Source organism: Mus caroli, unplaced genomic scaffold (assembly GCF_978045245.1).
Source record: "Mus caroli unplaced genomic scaffold, Mus_caroli_1 scaffold_9, whole genome shotgun sequence".
Lineage (NCBI taxonomy): Eukaryota > Metazoa > Chordata > Mammalia > Rodentia > Muridae > Mus > Mus caroli.
In genome coordinates, this window is record NW_028227264.1 from 22123791 (window position 1) to 22149448 (window position 25658).

General features: G+C 41.0%; 1 protein-coding gene across 2 annotated transcripts in view; it reads right to left on the bottom strand.

Annotated features, from left to right (window-relative positions):
- Window positions 1–335: 335 nt before the first annotated feature.
- The window catches only part of Enpp1 (ectonucleotide pyrophosphatase/phosphodiesterase 1), a 67662-nt gene continuing 42339 nt past the window's right edge, over window positions 336–25658 (bottom strand). The window contains exons 12-25 of one of the 2 annotated variants that reach the window (XM_021174644.3): window positions 23309–23417; window positions 21568–21699; window positions 18675–18706; window positions 17950–18077; window positions 16464–16533; window positions 15492–15579; window positions 14489–14655; window positions 13393–13444; window positions 11786–11940; window positions 9861–9990; window positions 8626–8706; window positions 7765–7897; window positions 5779–5941; window positions 336–2095 (exon numbers count right to left, since the gene is read on the bottom strand). In XM_021174644.3, the coding sequence (XP_021030303.1) occupies window positions 1925–2095; window positions 5779–5941; window positions 7765–7897; window positions 8626–8706; window positions 9861–9990; window positions 11786–11940; window positions 13393–13444; window positions 14489–14655; window positions 15492–15579; window positions 16464–16533; window positions 17950–18077; window positions 18675–18706; window positions 21568–21699; window positions 23309–23417 (1611 nt within the window). In that variant the 3' untranslated portion in view covers window positions 336–1924. The remainder of the gene's footprint in view (window positions 2096–5778; window positions 5942–7764; window positions 7898–8625; window positions 8707–9860; window positions 9991–11785; window positions 11941–13392; window positions 13445–14488; window positions 14656–15491; window positions 15580–16463; window positions 16534–17949; window positions 18078–18674; window positions 18707–21567; window positions 21700–23308; window positions 23418–25658) is intronic. The other variant, XM_021174645.3, reaches the window with a different exon arrangement.

Below are 25658 nucleotides of genomic sequence, written 5' to 3' on the forward strand. Positions count from 1 at the left end.
ACCCAGCTCTCCAGTCTGCTGCCAGGGCAGTGCCAGTGAAGGCTGAGTAGCCTGAGAGGGTCATCCCCATCCAGTGGTGATGAAGCTTTCTCCAGGATGCCTGCATCACTGGAGACCCGCCAGGAGCAGTAAGTGGTACTGTTCACATCCCAGCAAGGGAGGCATCAGCAATGAACGAACAGAGATCTGAATTCCCCACCCCGCTTACCTCCTCTCATCCTAATATCAATGGAGGAGGTGAAATACTTCATCTCCCAGAGAGTAAGAAGGAGGCCGAGTCCCCAGTATTTCTGCAGGGATGATGTCAGAAGAGATTTACCGAAGATGCAGAATGCTAAGATAGAATGCCTAAAATATCCAGGTTTTAATTTAAAACAATCATGAGAAGCAGAAAAATATGTTGAAGACAAGAGAAACCCACTATACATAGAAACAAACATTGACAGAGGAAGTGAGGATGTACCACCGAGCACTGTACAACAGCATCATGAAAAGGTTCCAACCAGCAACCGCAAATGTACATGAAACAAATTAAGAAATTGATACTCAATGGAAGCAATAAAAATTTTCAGCAAATAGAAGACATAAAGAAGCAAAACACAAATAACATTTTACAAATAAAACAATAGCCTATATATAAACCTACTGGGAACAACAGCAGAATGGATAAAAGGTAGCATAAAAACCAAACAAAACCTTAGACAGACTGGCAGGAAGTACCAAACTTGGAAAGAACAGACTGAAAGATATGCATGCCAGAGTCTATGGGTAACACAGAACAACACCTTCTAAGTTATTACACCAATGTCAGTGGCAATGTTGGTGAGGGGAAATTACATCACTGTGTCATTTGTCATGTGCACAGTGAAGATGTTAAGTGATGGGTGACGAATTCTCTTCAGATCTACACAGCTTCAAACTGAAGAGCTAAGCCAGGCAAAGCTCTTCTCCCATAGCTGTGGGGGAGGGGGGGTTCTCTTGTGCAGAGAAAACACTCTTCACAGTGGAAAAAAAAAAGTCCCTTTGCAAGTGCCAATGAGTTCTCTCCGGTTTCATCCAAACAAAGCCCAATTTTAATGGCCTGAGAGAACCAGGCTCAGGGCTCTTTTCAGTCTTCATTTATTTCTAGTAAAGAGGCCTGGGATGTGCAAGTGCATATGTGTGTGCATGTGCATATTCAAGAGCGTGCACGTGTGTGGGCGTGTTACATGTGTATGTGTGTACATGTGTGTGCACATGTGTTACATGTGTGTGTGCATGCGTACATGCATGTGTATGTGTGCATGTGTGTATAAACATAGAGTCTGATTTTTATAAAAGCTAGATATCCTCAACTCACAAATTTTCCATCAAAAGTCCAGTTTTTTGATGGAAAGCCACTAAACCTGAAGAGACCCAATCACAATTTGTTTTAAAAGCACAAGATTTTGGTTATTGGAGGAGACAGAAAAAATAGAAATGGGACCTCATTTAGTTAAAACTGAAACTCCAAGTAAAAATCAATCCAGAACCATTTTCCTTTTTTTTTTTTTTTAATGGGACATGAGCTACCCCAGTCCTTTACTCAGTTTTATTAACAACAATAGGGTTCCAACATCAGGTCCCCAGACCATGTACACTGCCCCTCGTCCCTTAAGAACACTTCCAGGTGTGAGGTGAAGTGTCTTTACTCCCCATGCGTTAGTGACACATCTAATTCTTAGACAGGAAGTCTGCATGGCACAGGACAGGAACACTCTGCAGATGTGCTGAGTCATCACACAGCCCAGCCAGGGACATCGACACCACACAGGGAGGCCCAGTTGTAACTCCACTCGACCGTTTCCAAACAATGCAAAAGTGTAGAGGACTGTATCAAATATAAGACTCTTTCAAAAGGATCTATGGTGTTTGTTTTGTTTTGTTTTGTTTTAATAAAAAACAATCAGTCTTCTTGGCTGAAGATTGGCAAATGTGTTTTCAACCTCAGCAGTTCTGAAACTGACTCTTGTCGGTCCTGGTAGAAGCTGAGGCCGGTGATGAGTTCCACGTCTGTGACCCGAGCTCTGTGCAAGGTCAGCAACTCCTCGACCCATGAAGACTCCCGCTTCCCATGCTAGGACAGAAGATGAAGAAGAGTCACCAGAGAACACTCAGTCCACGTTCCCAGTAAGGTCCCCCTCTTCTCAGCTTATTTACTTAGGATATTTTAGGCTGAGAAATGACAGAAGTCACAGATGTGTGTGTGTGTGTTGCCTGAATGCATTACCTGTGCATCATGAAAATCAGGTGATCAAATCTCCTGGAACTAGAATTATTGATGGTTGCTGGTTATACTGTTTAGTGCTAAGAGTCCAACCCAGGGCTACTCGAAAAGCAGCTAGTGTTCTTAACCACTGAACCATCTCTCTTGCCCCAGTGGGCCAAATCCAGGCTGGGTTTAAAGATCAAGTATAAGATGTGAGCAACTATATCAAACCAACTCTAGTTATCACGGGAATGTGTCACCTTTATGGTCTCATGGAACTGGGGTTGGAAAATACATAAGAAGAAATTTCATTTCTGAAGAGAATAAAGACCTAGACAATATGTGATCAGAAAAAAACCAAAGGCAGACTCTCTGGTCCATGGCAGTAGAGCACATAGTTAAATTAGATAGCAGGGATAGAAAGGATGCATCCATATTCTATAAGCATTTCTGAAAATGGCCATGGGAAAGGGTCAAAGGCGTGTATCAAAAAGGTCTATGGGGCCAGGAAGATGCTGCCAAACCTGGCTGCATGAACTTCATCCCCAGGACAAAGGCTGGGGACGGAGGGAGCCGACTTCTGAAAAATGTTCTCTGAGATTCACACAGCATTTGCTCACACCCATGGGCACACACACACATGCTCACACCCATGGGCACACACACACATGCTCACACACATGTGCACACACACACATGCTCACACACATGTGCACACACATACATGCTCACACACATGCTCACACACATGTGCACACACACACATGCTTACACACATGTGCACACACATACATGCTCACACACATGCTCACACACATGCTCACACATGCTCACACACACATGCTCACACACATGTGCACACACACACATGCTCACACACATGTGCACACACACACATGCTCACACACATGTGCACACACATACATGCTCACACACACATGCTCACACACATGCGCACACACATGCTCACACACATGCTCACACACACATGCTCACACACATGTGCACACACACACACATGCTCACACACATGTGCACACACACACACACATTACTAATAAATGTAATTGTTTTTAAAGCCCCATGCACTCTTGGGATCTTATTAGTAGAAAAAAATAAAGAGTTTTACCATAAAAAGCAGAACTGAAACCTCGCATTTCCCATCAAACTTAAATCAGCTGCTGCTTAGCTCCCTCCCAGCCACAACCCCTTACTCTGGCTTTGAGGGAAGCACCTGACGCCATGAACTCCTTGTCAGTAGGCAGTGTCTGTCCGTTTATTTCAGCATTCTTAGGAATGAGTAAAGAGGACTTATAACCAGAATGTCTCTTCAGGCTAACGCAACTAATGCTTAGTCACTCCTTCAGAGGGGAAGCAGAAGAAACAGTAACTGTGTAACAAGCTTTAAAATAACTTTCTTTCCGGCTTCCTGCAATATTTAGTGTCTTTTATGCTGCCATTAAAGAACTGAATACAATGTTCCCATCAACCAGCGAGGACACTCCTCTTCGGAATGGCAGAGTAGAACAGCCTTGTGATGTTTGGCTCAAGTCACTCAACAACATTTTGATGAAAGGATAAATTTGGGGCTGCCTCTCCCCGCCCCCAACCCCAGCAGGTCCATGCAGAATTCAAATGTGAAATCTGAAAAGCAGAAATCATTTTTAGTTCGTGTAGGCCAAAGCCACGAGTAAGCACGGTAGAACAGAAGAGATGAACAGCCTGAGTCCCCTTCTGGCTCCACTGATCACAGCACCGTATCAACAGGTATACAGTTGACCCTGTTACAAGAGGCTCCTTCCTTGCTTCTCTGTATTGATGCTTCAGCTATTTGCTCCAGAACATATTTAATGTATAATACTTACTACATCATTCTGGACAACTGATGTATATTTAACAGCAATTTAATCTCTCAAGGAAAAAAACTTGATGAAAAAAATCAACAATTGTTCCAAAAAAAAAAATCACCACTAGAATGGCAAATACTATAATAAAGATCTTCATAATGTTATATATGGAAGAACTATATTTAAATGCTTTCTTACTATAGCTTTAATATTAATTTATAATAGTGAGGTTATAATAGTCTAGTTTTGGGGGTTCCTTCCGGCCTGTGCCGGTTTACCTTGGGTACAAACTCCATAGGCAGTCAGTCCCACAGCACCCAGAGGAGGCTTCACTACCAGGCATTCTAACAAGCCCAGGATCACAGGATCACAGGATCCTAGGAGCTTGGTCACATCACGATCTCAGGGTTCCAGAGGCAGCTTGATTCACAGGAACTCTGACACACCCAGAATCTCAGGATCACATGATCCCAGAATCACAGGATCACTGAAGAGACAGCTGGACTCTTAGGGATTCTAACACAACTAGGATTATAGGAAGGACAGGCTCCAGTCAGATATAGTGGGGGCAGGTAGCACTAGAGATTATAAGATGGTGAGAGGCAAGCATAAGAACAGAAGCAACAGAAACCAAGGTTACTTGGCATCATCAGAACCCAATTCTTCCACCATAACAAGACCTGGATACACTATCACGCTGAAAAAGCAAGGCTTGGATGGAGAATCACTTCTCATGAAGATGATAGAGGGCTTTAAGAAGAGCATAAATAACTCCCTTAAAGAAATACAGGAGTACACAGGTAAACAGATAGAAGCCCTTAAAGAGGAAACACAAAAATCCCTTAAAGAATTACAGGAAAACACAATCAAACAGGTGAAGGAAATGAACAAAAATATCCAAAATCTAAAAATGGAAATAGAAACAATATAGAAATCACAAATGGAAACAGCCCTGAAGTAAGAAAACCTAGGAAAGAGATCAGGTGTCAGAGATGCAAGCATCACCAACAGAATACAAGAGATAGAAGAGAGAATCTCAGGTGCAGAAGATACCGTACAAACATTGACACAACAGTCAAAGAAAATGCACAATGCACAAAGCTCCTAACCCAAAACATCCAGGAAATCCAGGACACAATGGGAAGACCAAACCTAAGGATAATAGGTATAGAAGAGAGTGAAGATTCCCAATTTAAAGGGCCAGGAAATATCTTCAACAAAATTAAAGAAGAAAACTTCCCTAACCCAAAGAAAGAGATAACCATAAACATATAAGAAGCCTAAGGACAAGGTGGTCTTCTACAAAGATCAAGGTCGTAATTTTCAAAGATCAATTTAAGGGCCATCGAGATGGGCCCTGAGTGGGTAAAGGCACTCGTCACCAAGCCTGACAACCTGAGTTCACTCCCTAACCCCAACGTGTTGGAAGAAGAGAATCTACTCCCCATAAATACCCATGGGCCTCCAGCAAGCCAGATGTATCAAGATGCACGCGAGCGCATGTGCGCACACACACACACATGATGCTCTCTCCCTAAATAAATACTATAATAAAAAATAACGCCCACATGTAAAACCATGAGGTAAATCCAAAACCCATGTACACTCAGGAGTTCTGTTTCTTCCAGAGTGTGAGCAATGTAGGGTACACACAGGTTACACATCCATGTGTGAGGGAGGCAAGGGAGACAGGCTGTTACTTACCGTACAGCTCTCAATGTTATCAGGCCTATGAGGCAGTATGTAGGCTGAGGGCTCTAAGGCGGAGCACTCCAAAGGAGTCTCAGACAGCTGCTTGCAGCTGGTGAGCACAATGAAGAAGTGAGTCGGAATCAGAATTTCCTGACTTCGGATGACTCTGCTGTTTCTGTAAAATATGTGACATTCACTCTCATTAAGAAACGTTTATCTTTCTCTTAATAATACTTCAGTAGAGCCTACTTTTACTAAAACATATCTGAGGTTTACATTTAATTAAATAAGCATGTTATAAGAATAAATAATTAGCCGGGTGTGGTGGTGCACATCTTTAATCCCAGCACTCGGGAGGCAGAGGCAGGAGGATTTCTGAGTTTGAGGCCAGCCTGGTCTACAAAGTGAGTTCCAGGACAGCCAGGGCTACACAGAGAAACCCTGTCTCAAAAAAAAAAAAAAAAAAAAAAGAATAAATAGAATAAATAATTAAATAATCATTATACCTCAATTATTGATGCTAATAACTAGAATGTTCAAATAACCTTTTCTATTAAAATTTGACTTTTCCATTTCTATCTAAAGAATATTCAGATAATATATATATGTATGTATATATATGCATATATATGAAATCTTTGAACACTTACAAACTTACAACCAACATTCTAACTCTAGATTAGTATTGATGCTCTTTTGTCAGCCGCACAATGACAGAGAATCAACCAAGGCCCCTCCTTAGAGAGGATATGCCATGAATTCTCCATCCCTTTGACTAAATTTCTGGTTTTACCCCCAAACTTTAACTGAGAAAAAGAATTGAAAACTAAGAACAGACTCTTGTTAAGACTGACCTGTTTTTAAACCTGTGATTATTTGTTGGGCATTTTTCAAAATTTAAGACAGTGACAATCACTATTTTCCAAATAAACTGACCCTGTGTAGAATCATAACCTGGAACATACATTGAAAACAAGAGTTCTGGATAACTCTGTGAGACGAGAGCATATAAGGTCTCTTCTACAACCTCCACAACTTGGCTTACAGGCCAGCCATGTAAAAATAAACTTTCTGCTTCAATAGACACAGCTAAGCTGTCTGGGTGTGTTGGCACCCACCTTTAATCCTAGCACTAGGGTGGATCTCTGTGACTTCAAGGCCAGCTTGGTCTGCACGGAGAGTTCCAAGATAGCTAGGACTACATAGAGAAACCCTGCTGCTAACAAACAAGCACACAAAAACCTAAAATAATAGACACAGTTTAAAAGTATGCATTTTACAAACTGACATACTCCCAAGATGTTTTGTTATAAAGCAATAAGAGAGTTCTCTGTAAGGGACAAAATCTCAGTAGAGTCTTTGGTAACTGTCTTGAGGTGGTTTTAGAAAATGTTGTTAAGTTATTTGCTTTAATGGGGTTCAACCAGGGTAAGGCACATAGCTTAGTGGTGGGCGCTTGTCTTCTTTCTGAGAGATCCTGAGTTTGAATCCTGCCCCACACCTCTTTCCCACAAAAGAATCAAAAGCATCAACCAGTTTTTAGAACATTCCCTTATTTCATTTTATGGAATCAGCTCCATTGACAGTTTCCTCAGGATGGTGGTTCCCTCCCTGCCATCCAGTGGGAGATGGCTTGGTGCATTTTCATCCCCTTTCTCTCCTCTGCACTCTGCGCTTCTGTCAGAGGACCAGCGCTGTTCTCAGTGTCTGCTCTAACTGAACATCTATTAAATGAGCATTCAACACTGAGCCACACAGAGATCTGAAATTGGGATCAGCATGTACACAGGGCTCATGAATGGGGAGATGTGACTTCTTTCATTGAAAACAATTAATTTGGTTGAAACTGAGTATTATACCTGTTGTAGAGATTTCAAAATGCCTCTGGGTGGTAAGTGTCCCTATGTACACTTGAGTTGCACTGTATAGAAAGGATCTGCTGGCTAGATGGAAATCCCCCTCGATAGCTCCCTTGAAGAGTATGAAATATGCTCTTACTGTTTCAGGATCTCTAAGGAATCATAGCGTCCATCATAATCAAAGTCAAACACGGGACCGCTGACAACATTGATGCCATTCCTTTCATGGGCATACCTTTGCAGTAGGGTGTCATGAAGGTAGTGCCATATAACTGAAAAACAAGAGAAGATGCTGCAATTTCACAAGAACGACCGGCACGCTCTGCCGCTGTGTGGAACTGGAGAATGGTATAAAGCAATGCTAGTCTTTGTAATAACTGAGGATTAGGTCGGTATTGGCTTCAGTCTGCTGCCAAGCCCAGAATGTAGGATTCGCTTTTGGCTCAGAAAGACTACAGGGCAAACGCGGATCCAACTCCATCTCTGTATTCGGAAATAAGCACCTTAACCTGCAGTAATGACTGTGTGTCAACACTAAGCACCGAAGAAGCACAAACCATGAATCAGACTCACTACTCATAGCTGAATTTGTCCTCTGAAAATATACATGTGTCATAGACAAAAATTCAAATAAGATGTCCTTACACGTGGTATATTTTATATTCTGTATTATAACTTTACATAATGCTATAAAATCTATTCATTTTAAAAATGAAAATAATTACCCAAACTTATTTAAATAAGGAACCATACTGAAAGCTGATGTATTAGTTTATTGGATTCACTATGTAACAAGAGAGAATATACCATATAATTTTTTTTGCCAAAGATGCTTATAACATGTAAATACAAAGTAAACATATACTGGAATATATCTCTTAGTATTTATAGAATTTTTTGTGTTCAAGTACCTGCAGAGGGCACATTTAGTCAAAACTATAAATTATATTACATAATGACTAAATTTACATATACAGAAACCATCATTAGAGATTTTTACCTTGAAAACTCTGATACATTGGCACCATATTAGATGTAAGCAGCGCTTCGGAGTATATGTGATTTGAAACTCTATTTAGTCCTGTGAATAAAAAAAAGAAAAAGAAAACGGCTCTTTCATACAGCATGAAGAAGGTTTCGCAATGTCTTGGGGTGGAGAGTAACAGTTAGCTGAGAGTCAGCTGAATCCTGTAAAACCTGCCCAGGTCCTCACAGACAGGAAAGTAAGACATTTGCCCAAGTTCCTTAGGAAAATAAAAATGCAAACTCATTCTTTGTGCTGATAATTTATCGAAGAAACACAAATGTTAATAAGAAAGCCCTGAACCAGACCTTTTCAAACTTTTGCCTTATTTCTCTTATTTCAGCTGAAAGAGTATTGTGTTTACAAACTTCTCAAACTTTTTTTTTTTTATATAGCCAAAGGAAGAAAGTTCAGAAGTTCTGGCTTCAGCACAACACCTACCACCCAGAGAAAACAACCCTGGAGTCTGCCCCAGCATGCCACACAAGGCTTCTTTGTGTAAACTGAGCTAGGACTTGCTCTCTTATAGTTCCATGGCCAAGTGGTGTCTACAGGAACTTACTCAGGGCTGGACTGGAAGATGAGGGCTTGAGTACCTGGGGGTTTTGATTTTTGCCTTTTAAGGCTGGCCTTAAAAAGTCTCCTTAAGGGCCTGGTTGGGCCTCACTGGGAGAGGATGTGCTTAGTTCTGCTGTGAACTGTAAGGGGTGGGGCTCTTGGTGAGGGTGGGACAGGGAGGGGAAATGGGAGGTGGATTACCTCCTTCCTAAGAGCTAGATATAGCCTTTCACTTTCAAGTTTTCAGGGAAATGCAAGGAAAAGACAAAGTCTTCTACCTGAATATTTGCACAAGGTCAATAACTCCCTAAACACACAATATACAATGAATCGGACTTTCAAGCTTCGGGCAAATGTAATGATTTCCCAATTATGTTCCTAAAGTATCATTCTCACTAGTTAATTAAAAAAAAAAAAAAAGGCTCCACACAGTGCCACAGAATGCATGGAAGATATTTCTCACTAATATATTTTATTACTTTCGTTATTGCTATTATTAATTTGGTGCTGACACTTGGCCCAGGGACTCCTACATGCTAGGAGAGTTCTCTAGCAGTAAGCCACACCCACAGACCCACGAGAGATTCATAAGCAAGCAAAAAGGAAAACTTGGGGAAGGGAAAGCCGTGGGGCCAAGGTGGCGAGGTACTTACTCGGTGGCGTGAGGAAGCCATAACTTAGCTTAGAATTGCTTTTATAATAGGAACATTTATGCACGGGACTAAGGGGAATCCGAAGGTCCTGGTACAGACAGTTGGGAAAGTCATCTCTGGAGAATTGGTCCTGAGGAACAAATGGTGGAGAATCAGCAGGTGTCAGGCATGGAGCAGAGATGGATGCTAATGAGTTAGGGGCAATCGTCATGGCACCATCACAGAGTCACAGCGCTCTCCCATTTCCCTTCTGTCTGCGGATATTTTCTATCTAAAGCACAAACACATTCTGCAATGGGAAGGCTATTGATCCCTATATGTGCAAGGGTCTTCTGCTGTGATGGCTATGTTTTATTTATACAGTTTTAAACATTGTATGAGATAAAAAGTCAATTTCCAAGAAGCTCTCTCCATCTTCCAAATCTAAAAATACAGCCAAAAGTTTCTAAGAGAGAGAGAGAGAAGGAGGGAGAGAGAGAACACAGCAAGGGAAAACGCTCTCAGGGGTCATAGAGAAACCGACTTCACATAGTTTTGTTTGGATAAGAAAACCAGAATCAGACAGAAGCAATGGCCATCACAAATTACAGCAGTAAACCACAATAAATTCCTGTGCACACTAAACATGGTGAACACTACATACCACAGGGGGAAATACTGACTGAAAGTAATCTTCAAACATGTTTTAAAATGCTCAAAAAATTTTGCACAAATGTGAATGTCTATAAAAATGAGTATTTTAGGGCTGGTTAGATGGCTCAGCGGGTAAGAGCACTGATTGCTCTTCCAAAGGTCCTGAGTTCAATTCCCAGCAACCATATGGTAGCTCACAACCACTCGTAATGAGATCTGGTGCGTCTGAAAACAGCTACAGTGTACTTATTTATAATAATAAATAAATCTTTGGGCCGGAACAAGCAGGAACTGAGCGAGCAGAGTTGACTGGAGCGAGTGGGGCGGACCAGAGAGAGAGAGGTCCTAAATCAATTCCCAACAACCACATGAAGGCTCACAACCATCTGTACAGCTACAATGTACTCATATACATAAAATAAATAAATAAATAAATCTTTAAGAAATGAGTATTTGAATAGAAATGATATACATATGTGCATATCTCTATCTTTCTATGTAGGACTCTCAGAGAGTATCAGTACTAAGTTTACTTATTAAGCCTGTTTCCTTCAATGGAGCTCTCAATCCCCTTGCAAGCCCTTAAGGCTATCTTTATGGCTTGCCAATCACCCATGGTTCCTTTACCATTCTCCTTCCATTTAACCAGTGGGGCTGGAGTGAGGGAGGATGGTAACCTGATTCCCCACTTCTCTGTTATTGGCAGGAGCAGGAGGGGGTTACAAATGCCTGCTGGTCCTTCCATGTTGGGGTTCTCAGGTGAATGAGGGGCAGCAACCAACCGGACAGAGCTCTCATGGGTCTCCTTAAATTTGGTCAATTGGAGACAACCCATGCGCTCAGATAGCCATTCCTTCCTTTCAAGAAGAGAAATTGTGACCTATTGCCAATCTGATTTCCTAGGAGTATAAATCAGAGTCACAATATTAAAAATAGGAGGGTAGCCAGTGTGGTGACACAAGCCTTTATTCACAGAACCCAGGAGGCAGAGGTAGGCACATCTCTGAGCTTGAGGCCAGCCTGGTCTACGAAGTGAGTTGCAGGACAGCCAGGGTAACACAGAGAAACCCTGTCTTAAAAAAAAAAATAAAAGAAGGGGGGAGGGGTAAAGGGGCATAAAGGAAATCAGCTCTGGAGAAGTTCAGTCTGAGTCTCACAGCTACACAGGGAGATAGTGGCGGACCTGAAGCTGTGCCCTAACTTCTGGATTCCTCTCCTCTTTCAGGAAGGGGTAACAGACTAACAGCAGTAAACTGCTTTCAACATAGCGCAAAGAAGGGGCAGATACTTGCATTACTGAGGAAGGTGTAAGACGTCCAGAGGGGCATGAGGAGGTCCAGGCTGTAGCCGGTCAAGAACTGTTGCTGCTGGAGTAGACAGATGCGGTGCTGCTTCAGTAGAATCCGGGGCCTCCCGTAGGGTACAGTTATATGGTAAGCGTCATCTACTTGGTCACAAAGGGAAAATGAAACCACACTTTACAATGTTTGGTGCTCTGCAACGGAGCACTCATGTAACTCTTTTAACCATGTCACAAACGCCTCAGGGCACAGAAACACACACAAATGTAAATCCATGAAACGTTGCCTTTTCTACTGAAACATCAATGTTCTGTTTAAAAAAGAAGTGTCACAAGAGAATACTATCTTGGATTACCATAAGTTATTGTCACACTACCCAAAAATAAATAAATAATATATTTTTTTTTGAGACAAAGACTCAGGTTAGCCCAGGTTGGTACCAAAGTGAGTGTGTAGCCAGGGCAGACCTTGAACTTCCGATCTTTCTGCTTCCGCCTCCTGAGTGCTGGCATTACAGGTGCGTGGCAGCATGCCTAATTCTTTGTAGTGCTGGGGGAGTGAACCCAGGACTTCAGGCACGCTGGCAAGTAATCGACCCATTTAACTGCATCACAAGTCCCCTGATCCCTTAATACTGTTTTAAACACTCTTCGCTTAGTGACTGGTAAGTGAAGAAGGTACATGTGGGTGGTTAGAAGGCTAGGAACAACTGGCAGATAAGACGTCACTGTACACAATGGCTTGATGCCATTTCTCTAAGGGTAGGGTGCTTTGCAGAATGGTCCTCATCTTGTTTCCTACATCTCCTTAAGAAGTACAGTCCTACACCTACTTCACAGATGAGGTGATGGAGGCTTGCAGGGAATAAATACTTCCCCATCGTGTTGCTCCTGAGCCCACAAACTCAGCTCTACATGGTCTCAATGCATCAATCTTTATCACATACTGTGCTACATTGGGGATAAAAGATTGCCCCAATCCCGACAGTTATGAAAACCAGCTCAAGTCAGGTTTAATGTAGAACTTATCCTTTTGTTCCAGTAAGGAGGAAACATTAGTCAAATCATCTAAAGATTAGAGATCGTCCAGCAAAACTCTGAGCACCCAAGTCACAGTTAGAAAATATTGCATCTGTTGCCTACAAAGTCATAGCCTTCATTAGAAAGCCATGAGAAAAGAACCAATAAGAAACAAGTTAATTTTCAAAAATGTATGCGGAAGTAACTTTAGATAGATAAATCAACCTGTAATCTCTTACAATTAATTTAAAACAAGGGGACAGGAATTTGCCAAGTATTTTAAATGGAAATCTAAGCTTTCTTATAAACATACAAAAAAAAATCTTTAAAATTTCAAAACACTTTCAACACGTGCAGAAAGGCATACCTTTTCACAAACCAGGGTGTATACCTTTTCAGTGTAGGTTTCTTGTCTTACAAATAACATGCTAGACTATCAGGCAGAGAAAACTATGTCTCATCAAATGGCTCCCTGGTTCTTCCTAAAGAATGTCCTGCCCCCAACCCAACAACTCTATGAAGCTTACACAGAGAAGGACCCGCATCCACATTTCAGATCTGAGCGCAAACATGCCTTACCATCTTCGGTGGTCAGATTAAGCTGTTTCTCAAAGTCCTTGATTGGCACAATCTAAAAGAAGTTTATAAAGGGATTTTTTAAGGAGTAAGAACTTATGCTTTAATTTTGTCCTATATCATTTCTGTAGCTTAACTAATCCAAGAAGAAACAAAAAGAAAATTAACAAAATATCATGCGAGATGTTTTCCTTCTTTGACAAGGTGGGGTGAACGAGGAGAAGCAGCAGTTGCCATGAGACAAAATTACCTGTGGCAACTGAAACTATGAATCTGATTCACAATCTGATCTCTATTCCATGTCTAAACCAAAGGTAAGCAAAAGAGAACCCGTAAAATAAGATCCAGCTACTAACTTCATAAATCTTGTCCATTGGGCTGATGGATTACTGAAAAGTTTTTCATTCTTACAGCAGCTAAGACATTATCACTATGATTAGGACAATTACCACTAATGAAAATGGAACCATGTATTTATTATATCCATTTGAACAACAACAACCTACACACACACACACACACACACACACACATACATATTTTTCTCCTAAATTTGCAGTAAGTTGGGGGTTGGGCCTTATTTTAGAGAAGGAACATTCAATAACATCGGTTTGCTCTGCTCAAAGAATCCTGTAGAATTCAGCCCAACTGCCTTCAAGGGCTCATAATATCCAGAGAATACAAACAGCTAAAAATGCAGAAAGTAGATGGGGAGATTTCTAAGAAGTGATCTGCATGTGTTCTTAGATTTAAAAGTATACATACATTTTCCTAATAATCATGTTACATCAACTTCTACATTTTAATTTCATCTTAGCCTTTTCTATAATACATTCTACAGAGAGAGAGAGAGAGAGAGAGAGAGAGAGAGAGAGAGAGGTGCACACACACACAGAGACAGAGAGAGATGTGTACACAGAGACAGAGAGAGATGTGCACAGAGAGAGAGAGACAGAAAGAGAGAGACAGAGAGATGTGTGTGCACATGTGCGTGCGCTCGAACACAACACACACACACAGAGAGAGAGAGAGAGAGAGAGAGAGAGAGAGATGTTCACACATACACACACACAATATTAAGCTTTGCAGCTATACTCACCCAAGGGTCACATGTGCAGCCGAGGTCATTGGATGTTGATTTGATTGGACACTGAGACAGGAAACCCTCTTCTTTGGGATGACTTGGGTTATAAATGGGTTTCTTTAGAAGGTGGTTGAGGCTGCCATGACTTCCATTATTGGGAGCTGGGATCAAACCCAATAAATCTGCAGAGTCCCAAGAATGGTAAAGAGTTAAGCAGACATCTCAGGACCAGACAAATTGATTTGTACCATGAGTTTCATTTTATAGTTTTACATCTGATGATGCATTTGATTCTCTTTTTATTTAAGTAGAATGAAGATAAAACACGCTTGGCTTTCAACTATAGGAATCTGTGATTCTTTTTATCCATATACAGTTATTTCGATTATAATATTCTATAAAAACTGTACATGTGTGCACATGCGTGCATGTGAGTGTGGGTACCTGTGGAGACCAGAAGAGTGTGTTGGATCCCCTGCAGCTCAAGTTAGATGCTATTTGAAAGCTGTCTTGGGGCAGTGTTGGATACTGAACCTGGGTCACCTGGAAGAACTAGAGAGTCACTTCTCCACCCCAAATGTGCTGTTCTACTACTGACATAAGTGCTATGCCACCCAGATTCCTGAACCTTTCATTTATTTAAGATTGATTTTAACCAGATGGTTGCAAATGCCCCATGCCTTTAATCCCAGCACTTGGAGGCGGAGGCAGGCGAATCTCCGAATTCAAGGCTAGCCTGCTCTAAACAGTGAGTTCCAGAACAGCCAGGGCTGCACAGGGAAATCTCATCTCAAAAAACAAACAAAAAGATTATATTTATTTTAATCATGTGTATGTGTGGGTCTATATAAGTATGTGCACGTGAGTGCTGGTGACAACAGAAGCCAAAGTCCACTTGTCCCACAAAGCTACTGTTATGGGTGGTTCTAAGTCACCCAACATGGGTGCTAGCAACCAAGCGCAGGTCTTCTGTAAGAACATCCATTTTACACCCGTCAGAATGGCTGTTCACACTTACCACACATTAAGTTATAGACTTCAATATTTTCAAAGGAGTCAACTTCAGCACCATGCTTGAAGGCAGGTCCATAGCCAATAAAAAGAGCCTGAATTCACCAGAAATATAAAAGATTATCTGCTTAATTCAGTTGTGCATGGAGGTGGTCAAAATTTTATATTGTCTGCATTGCACACATATGTACACATGCACACATATGTATAGTGATGTCTATATAAGCTAAGAAGGGAACCGCCATGCCCAGTGGGCTGGCTTGGGCCCTGTTTTAATTTTCATTATCTATAGATACCTAGAATATTTCTTTTATTTTACTATAATCTTTGCCTTGATAATCAGAACAGAGTGACCAATGAAATCATTTTTTCATCTATGAAATTAGACAAGTTTCATAGAAATCTATGGTTTCTGAATTGGTGTATTTATGGTGGAATTTAATGCATTTTAAATTTTGTTCTTTTCTTTTCATAAAAGGGATTCATAATTTATTTTTTATTTGTGTTTCTGTGTGAATATATGCCATCTGTGAGGGTGACATTCACAGAGATCAGAGAGGGCACCCATCACCCAGAGCTGAAGTTTAAACTCACACTGCTTACCTCACAGGGTGCTAAGGAGAAATATTTTAATCATTATTACAACTATATTCAGAAAAAAATTAAAATGCCATGCAAATGCCAGGTGGTACCTCCTTTCAGATCATAAACATGATCACCTGAAGTCACTGATGTTTGCCATGAGACAAAACAGTTCATAGAGCTCAGATATCTTCAAAATGATCATTAGACACATATCAAGGTGGCCAATAAATCACACGTCCACAGAAACATGAATACAGCTTCCTAACAGACGCTCTAATTCTTCCCAAAGGAATAAAGCTCAGTAACTGTCTTTCTCTACACACTAAGTTTGTTCTTTTAAGACTCAGACTTTTTAAGATTGATCCTATCAGCAAAGTATAGAAGGCTTACTCACTTGCATGTTTGAAAACAGGTTGTCAGAGCCATGAAATCCACTTCCACAATATTTCCTCTCTGATGGATTCCTAAATTTTGACATATATAAATTAGTCATATGATTCTCATCCTTGGACAAAACTTCAACCACACTGCTATTTTCATTCATACAGAATAAGTGGCTATTGTTAAATCAACATAAATTAAATAAAGCCACTTTGCTCTGAAACTCCTGGGTATTATTCTTTATACTGTTTTGCTCGGAGCTGATCCATTCATAAAACAACAGACAGAGGTGACCAAGCCTCAGTACAGAGATATAAGTAAGGGTCTTGGAATGCCTACTGTGCTAAAAAAAAAATAAATAAATAAAATGGCATTCATCTTCACTCCACTTGGTTTGAACTTCTCGTTTAGGTCATTTGTAAATGATGTGGTTTATAATAATACTTAGATGTAGTATTTTGCTGTTGCTGGAGGTACTGGGGCTTGAACCCAGAGCCTTAGAAGTGCTAAGCAAGCACTTTACCACAGAGCTATATGCCTAGCCCTCGTATATAGTATTAAGATAGTCATCATATACTGAACCTCCTGAGAGTAATGACTGGCCTGTTATGCATCTGCTAGACTAAGTGCCTCGCTCTGTAGTCGAGAGAAGAGGTGTAACTGTTGACGGAACTGTTTCGCTGCTTCGAGTATTACTCAGCAGGGACATTTGTCACAATTAACGGTTTTGTGGGTGACTACCAAAATAATTTAACGGTCAAGTTTTGATATCTGAATATTATCAATCATGCAAATATTTTGGTAAGTACTCCCAACAAGCTGAGGTTTCTTGATGGGTTGGTATAAGAAAATGAAAAGCAGCAGCTGTGTGTAACAAGATGCATGCTCGTGAAAGAGTGCTCTCACAAGTGCTGAACTTGGAAGGATTGTTAGAAATAACTAAGCCGGACGTGGTGGCGCACGCCTTTAATCCCAGCACTCGGGAGGCAGAGGCAGGTGGATTTCTGAGTTCGAGGCCAGCCTGGTCTACAAAGTGAGTTCCAGGACAGCCAGGGCTACACAGAGAAACCCTGTCTCGAAAAACCAAAAAAAAAAAAAAAAAAAAAAAAGAAATAACTACTGCACAGAAGAGCTGCAGTGGTATGGGTAATGCATTAATGTCGATTGTTAGAAGACATCAACATGGATGTGAGCAGACAGAGCAACGGCCTTAGTCAGAGCTGATCGCTCATCCCCAGGCTGAGGATGGTACAGAACATCTGTCAACTTTCCAGATGGCCATACGTTGAGATTAAATGCTAAAGCCAAGTGCAGGGTCCTGTCAAAGTTCCTACAATGAACAGAGCAGCTCACAGTGAAAGGAGTCATCCAATTCAACATGCTAAGAGTTTAGAGTTAGAGTGAAGAACATCCTACTTGTACTGCTAAAAAGGGGCAAGTCCTCCCTGTACTGGATACTACATCAGGCTGCATGTGCCCAGAATGTCTTCATGACTTACAACGCAAGTTGCCACTGAGGGTCCAGATAGAAGGTCAGTGGCTCAATCCTGTCATTTTTAGCGAAGTGTAAGCGCTTGGGTAAGAAGTGTTTCAGGTAAGGCCGGAAATGCTGGTTTGGTTCCCGGCACTGATGGAGCAAAAGGCAAACGAAACAAAACAAAACAAAACCATTATTCTTACATCACCTGGGGCATGAACATTAACTTCAGGTCGGGATTTTACTCACAAGCATCTTACCAGCCTGACTGGAAGACACAGGTGCAACTAGGAAACTAATGCTTCTTGCTAGTTGTGGAACTTGAATGGTCATTGGAACCTTTACTGGGAATTATAATGACTACTGAGCAAAAGACCTACGATTCCTAGAGTGTCACTGGGTTACAGTGGGGTTACAACTAATGTGTTTATTTCACATGCTGTTAAATGCATCTATACAAAATTCTTCAGTAAACTGTATCAAATATGAAGCATATATATTTATACATATATGTAATAAATGCATATAAATATGCATTTCTTTGCATATGATATATATATATATCAGCACTAGGACAAATACATATTTTTTAAATAGATATTTAGTATAAACCAGATCAAAACAAGATTATAGACATGCAGCACAGTAGGACATCATGACCTATATCATATATATTACCAAGTATACTATATCATATATATTATCAAGTATAGCAATAACTGAATAATGAAAAATTAAGATACTCACAGAAAGATTTTTTGCAAGGGCTTCATAGTTAACTGAAGTAACAAACAAAAGAATTTAAAGTTAATGATATGCTACAATTAACAATACAAGTAATATAAGATGCACAGTGTTGTATTGTTACACTCAAACTATCAGTGTGCATTCGTCTGTCCTTTTTTTGAAACAGGATCTCGTGTAGCCCAGACTAGCCTCAAACTCATTATGTAGTGAGGATGTCTTTGAACTTCTAATCCTCCTACCTGCAACTCTAGGACTATGGGCATGTGCCACTACCCCCAATTTGTGTAATGCTGGTGACCAAACCCAGGGTTTTCTGCAAACGAAGCAAGCTCTGTGCCAATGGAGCTACATCGACAGCCCTAAAGCTAGTTTCAAACAGCTCTTCTTACATCAGTGCATGGCCACTGAAAAGAGCAGACAAGGCTTAGGTACCATTCTGTCACAATGGCCAAGAAACAGTGTCACACTGCTCTACAAAAAGGAAACCAGTGCATTGTCTGTTGACCCATCTCTCTGTGAGGCCACATGCTTGTCTGCTCATCCACCTGACTCGTCAGCTGCTGTCCACCCATCCAGATCTAGCATAATTTCTCCACGTCATAATCAAGATATGTGTTTCGGATACATTACAGAAAGTACTTAGGAAGACATATTCCAAACTAAGCAAGCTGTCTCTAAAGAGAAGAAACGAGCTGTGATGTAGAGAGAAAATGGAATTTTCAAATGAAACAGATACAAACGAGAAAGCAAGTAAATTAGTGTCAACACTGGGTTTAAATGGGGGCGGGGAGGGTCCATTAGATTTTCCTACTGTAGTTTGTGCTACATATCAGATACTGTCTAGTTTTCTAAAAGTCCCTTTAGTTCTGCTTTTAGTTACATACATTTGGGAAAATTACCTACACAAAAGAATCCATACATATGTGTATAGATAATTGCTTTAATTTGGAAGATGCGGAGTTCTAACCAGAATGATGTTGTGGCTAAAGCTCAGCCACATGCCAAACAGCACTCAGTCTGTCTGTCAACCTCAACCACCCTGTGCCAAATGCCACCCAGGAATGTCAGTCTACACATTTCTAACAGGTTATTAACCAGGCACAATGAGCCTCAGAATCCATGGAAAATGTTTCTAGGGTCGTCCTTCAGATATTACCAGTTTCAGATGGCCACGTCCCCTACAAAGTCATGCAGTCTTTGTATGTAACTTAAATGATCTCCTGTATATTTTAACTCATCTCTGAATTACTATAATGCCTAATACAAAGTAAGTGAGTCACAGCTCATTTTAAGACTATATTATTTAGAGGATAACAGTAGCAAAATATCCAACCGTGACAAAGTTTGGAGCTGTGATGAAAGGATGGACCATCTAGAGACTGCCATATCCAGGGATCCATCCCATAATCAGCTTCCAAACGCTGACACCGTTGCATACACTAGCAAGATTTTGCTGAAAGGACCCAGATATAGCTGTCTCTTGTGAGACTATGCCGGGGCCTAGCAAACACAGAAGTGGATGCTCACAGTCAGCTATTGGATGGATCACAGGGCTCCCAATGGAGAAGCTAGAGAAAGTACCCAAGGAGTTAAAGGGATATGCAACCCTAGAGGGGGAACAACATGATGAACTAACCAGTACCCCGGAGCTCTTGTCTCTAGCTGCATATGTATCGAAAGATGGCCTAGTCGGCCATCACTGGAAAGAGAGGCCCATTGGACTTGCAAACTTTATATGCCCCAATACAGGGGAATGCCAGGGCCAAAAGAATGGGAATGGGTGGGTAGGGAAGTGGGGGGCGGGATATGGGGGACTTTTGGGATAGCATTGGAAATGTAATTGAGGAAAATACGTAATAAAAAAATATTAAAAATTAAAAAAAAATATCCAACCGTCTATACCGAAATTTATTTCATTGTAAAATCCAAACTTAACCCAATTTTGATAATTCAGACACATTTATATTTCCATTGTACAATGTAATTGTGAAATGGTTCAGCAGGTAAGAGCACTGACTGTTCTTCCAAAGGTCCTGAGTTCAAATCCCAGCAACCACATGGTGGCTCACAACCACCTGTAATGAGATCTGCTGCCCTCTTCTGCTGCATCTGAAGTCAGCTACAGTGTATTTTGTATAATAATAAATAAATCTTTGGACTGAAGCGAGCAGGGACTGGGCGAGCAGAGTTGATCAGAGCAAGCGGGCTGGCCGGAGCGAGAGGGGTGGTTGACCAGAGTGAGCAGAGGTCCTAAAAATTCAATCCCCAACAACCACATGAAGGCTCACAACCATCTGTACAGATACAGTGTACTCACCTACATGAAATAAAAAAATCTTTTTAAAAAATTGTATCAAAAAGATAAGCAAAGCCAAAGATGAAAATCAGAACAGGAGCCATGGAGATTGGAGACAGTTATGAAGTGAGCTTGCTGTGCAAAGTAATAAATATCTTTAAAGGTGTCTTGGCGGTTTGTGTTCCAAAGGGATGTGTCTCTATATGTACAAGGTGTATGCTTTGGGAAATTGTTTCTTAGTAAAGAAACTGATGGCCTACAGAATGGATAATTTCTGCTGCATTCCTCTTCATAACAATAATATTCTAATGGTGGGTTATTGTCATGGAATGTCATTACTTAATGTTTAAAAACATAGTTGAAGTTTTCTCATAAACAGTGTATAAAACTTAATAAGCAGACTATATACTGGAATATGAAATTATAGATCACCACATAGTGTCTGGTCCAAAATTCTAATAGGTAAATGGTTACCCTCTCTTCACTCCAGTGCTACCCTGTACAGAACACCTGTGCATTCCTGTGGCCGGCATGTACTGATGTAGAGGGATACACTCTCTCTAGTGACATCTAAAAGTAGCCAATAGCTTCGCTCACATGAATAGTATGTCTCTGGGACATCAGTGGGTCTCAGCCGAGCAGCAGGTCCATACACAACCTTCACATTGCTCACATCCCCCAAGTACTTATTCAGGTACACATACTTCTTACAGCTGCCTTGTTCCATGCCTGGAAAAATCAATCACAAAACGTGTCGTAACATGACTAAAGGAAATCACACATAAAACATAACTAATTTCACTTCCAGGATCAGTTTTTGTCCCTTTCTTATTGTTTTATTGAAACAGGGTCTCTGAACATAATCCCAAAACTCATTACATATGCCAGGCTGCCCTTGAGCTCACAGAGATCTGCCTGCCTCAGCCACCTGATACCTCCAGAATTTAACCGATTATCTACATACACAGAATTCAATACTCATATTAGTTGATCATCTGATAAGACACAGCGTTTCAGTTAGGTGTACGTTTTCTCCATATTTATCTTTTAAAAATGTTTATTATTTTTATGTATGCATATGTGCATGTGCCTACATGAGTGTGCATATATATATATATATATATATATATATATATATATGTGTATATATATATATATATACACACAAAAAATGTCTGAATATGTATGTATAAATGTTATATATACATATGACACGTGTGCAGGTTCCCACAGACAACCAGAAGATACAGATCCGAGGAACTGAAGCTACACATCATATGAGCCTCCTGATGTGGGTGCTGTAAACGGAACCAGGTCCTCTGCAAGAGCAGTTAGCACTTCAATCATTGAGCCATCTCTCCAGCTTTCCTCCCTTTTCCCATTCCTTCATCCCCAGATTGGGCTCTAAATGAATCTTCCTGGTGTCTCGTGCAATCACCACGTGAGCACTGCCAGATGTCTTTCCACAACCGAAGAGGGCGATTTACCTCAAAATACCTCATATTAAACTGGAGTATACTCCGGAAGAAGGAGATCCCAGAGTATACAGTGTTAGGACTGTTTCCTAAGACAGCATCCCACAAGCATGTCTGAAGCAAAGACAAGCGAGATGAACAAAAGGAGCCAGAAAGAGCCTATTAGCTGCTTTGCTGCATGGATGATGCTCTGTAGGCGCAAAGCTGTACATAATCACGTGACATGTACAGAATCACTGGGCAAAAAACCGCATTGGGGGCCAGTGAGGTGGCTCAGCTGGAAAAGGCACTTCTACAAACCTAACAACCTCAACTCTGTCCCCAGAACTCATCGCGAATGGAGACACTGACTTCCCAACGTTGTCCTCTGACCTCTAACAGCACACCATGGTGCAGTGTGTTCACAAGCAATAGTTAAATTAAAACTCTTTAAAAGTAGCATGTGTTGTGAGAAACTCAAATAAAAGCAAATAGGTGCCACCTTTAAAGTCAGGTTTATGATGCTAAAGTGAATTGAAGAGATATATAAAAATATGCCCCAATTAAAGCTAAACTGTAGTTACCCAAATTTAATGCTGGAAATTATTTTTAGTACTTTCAATACTGGTGTAGAATTTTATCAAATCAGAGAAAAGGTCAGATAGGTTATGGCTGGCCATACCCACAAATTTCTTTAATTTTATACTTTAATTACATTTTATATTAAATGTATTTTCCCTAAAAACTACCCCTAAGAAATCACATTTAAAAGCAAAAAGCTTTATCTACAACCCTCAGTAAAAATAATGAAACAGGAATCCATTGAGCCAATTCTTTAAGACACACTGTTTAATCCACAGAGTGAATTCATGAGCTCAGATTACCGTGATCTGAAATGAGGATGAGGTTCAGGCATTTATCCAAGCCCAGGTCCTTCAGGCCGTCCATCAGCATGCCGACCAGGCGGTCAACCTTCTGCAAGGCCTTGATGACCTAGGAATGGCAAGCAGCTGTGTATGATGTGTTCCAGGCTAAAGCTATTTCTACATCATCACAGTCTACTGAGAGGAGGGAAGGGAGAGAGGAAGGGAGGGAGAATGGAGGGAAAGAGGGCAGAGGAGGTAGGGTGGGAAGGGGCCATTGAAACATTGATAAACTATGATAAATACACAGTAGACTGATACAGGTCAGGATCATAAAACATCTGCCAATCATTAGGAGCTGAATGGTCCAGATTGCATATTTACTCAACTCTATACTCTGGGGGTACCATTAGCTAGTCCCTCCCTGAGGTTCAAGCATCAAACTCAGACTAGACTTGATTAAACCAAAATAACACTCACCCCAGTCTGCAGTGTCTGGGCTGAAGCCAATGCTATCTTAATTAGCATTTCACTTCCCGCCATCAACCTCATCTTGAACTTTTTAATCATTTAAATGGTCACTGTTTAAATGGGCCGAATGTTTCCTGACTTGCAAAGGGGTTAAAATTAATTCATAAATGCTCCATGTAGTTCCATTTACTTAAAAATAAATAAACCCTTACAACTCTCAGGAACGCCTTATTTCCTTACAAAAATGCATCTATTTTGTACACTGATATTCCAAGCCTACAGAAGGGTTGACTTTGGGTAAGCTGCTTACTGGCATTTTCTTTTCCTCATGTGTTATAAAGCCACACAAAGAAAGTCTTGCCTATATTCTCTGCAATACATCTTCACTTACAGCTTCCACACCTCACATTCGTACAAGATAAGATCCTTCAGTATGATCCTCCACTCACAGGAAGACAGCCAAAGGACATGGATTTTACGTTTTAAATATTAACATGGTTTCAGGTGCCAGTAATACTAAAAGAGTTGAACAGAGTTAGTTAGTATGATTTGAAAAGCAGCAGACTTCATCCAGAACAAGAGCACATTAGGAAAAAAGAGGGGACATGAGCAAGTCAGGTAAGGTTGCACGGATCCTAATTTTATGACCTAATAAACAATTGCCTTTCAGCCAAACTGACCTTGTCATGGGTCTTACATATCAGTCAAATACAAATTAATAAGTACAACAATGAAAATCACACTGGCTGCCTGGCCGATTGTTAAAACCACAGCAATAATCAGTCATGAGCAAAATTTCTCTTGTCCTGCTGTGAGATGGCTAGTCTGGTCATACTTCTTCAAACCCTGCCTCTAGCAAGGAACATGCCGGCTCTCCTGATGACAGAGTCAGAGCTGGGTATAGTGAGGCTGCTAGCTGCCATGGAGCGTCTGGACACATACCTGGATGGAAAGACTACCAAGGATGGAAACAGACCTGACTGAGGACTAATTTCCCTCTCTTGACTGATATAAAAGCAATGCAGAATAGTATCTGTTCTCTCAAAGGCTTCAAGTCCATGCCAGTCACAGGGCAGAAAAACAAGGAGAGATGTTCCTTACAGAGGTTTAAATCCAAGTTGCGGGGGAGGGAGGGGAGTAGGCCTATTCCCTACTGTGACATTTAGCAATCATCTTGCATTTAGGCCAAGGAGCACAGACATGGCTACCCAAAACAGAGCTCACAGTAGACATGGCAGGCCAAGCTTCCATCTGGACAAGCAGTAAGGAATCCTAAAGACTCATAAACATTCCAGCCTTCATCACCTGAGCAGGGAACTAGTAGGAATGTGGGGTAAAGGCTTAACTACTAACTAAGGAAGACAGTGGGTTTGTAGTCTGTCTTCTGGACTCATAGAAGGAGAAAGATAATAGACCTGACAACACCTCTTCCTCATCTTATGTCCAACAGGATTCCCAAGTCTGTAATTTCAATTTCATTCACATCTCAGACCATAGGAAAGAATTCACCGATCAGAAGAAAACAGAACACAGACGCAGGGAGGAAGAAGTTCATGTCACCTTGGGCATTGATGCTCTATGCTCCGTGACGTGTGAATGGCATGGTGATGTGAACTCAGAAAGAGGGAAGTGTTGCTTCAAGCTATGGTGGCCATAGCCAGGAACTGGCTACGTTTCTAAAATATGGCAGGTCAGATACGAGACATTATGATCTTTACTCCGTAGGCAACTGGTTCCCATCCCTACTGTCACAGTAGCTAACGTTAAGTTTTTTTTTTCCTGGTTCTTCACTTTTAATAGTGTCTACCATGCTTTCAAGCCCCACTCTTAAGTAATAAGTTTGGCTCCCAGGCAGGAGAGTGTCTCCTAAGAAGAGTAAGAAGAGGATATATCCACAGAA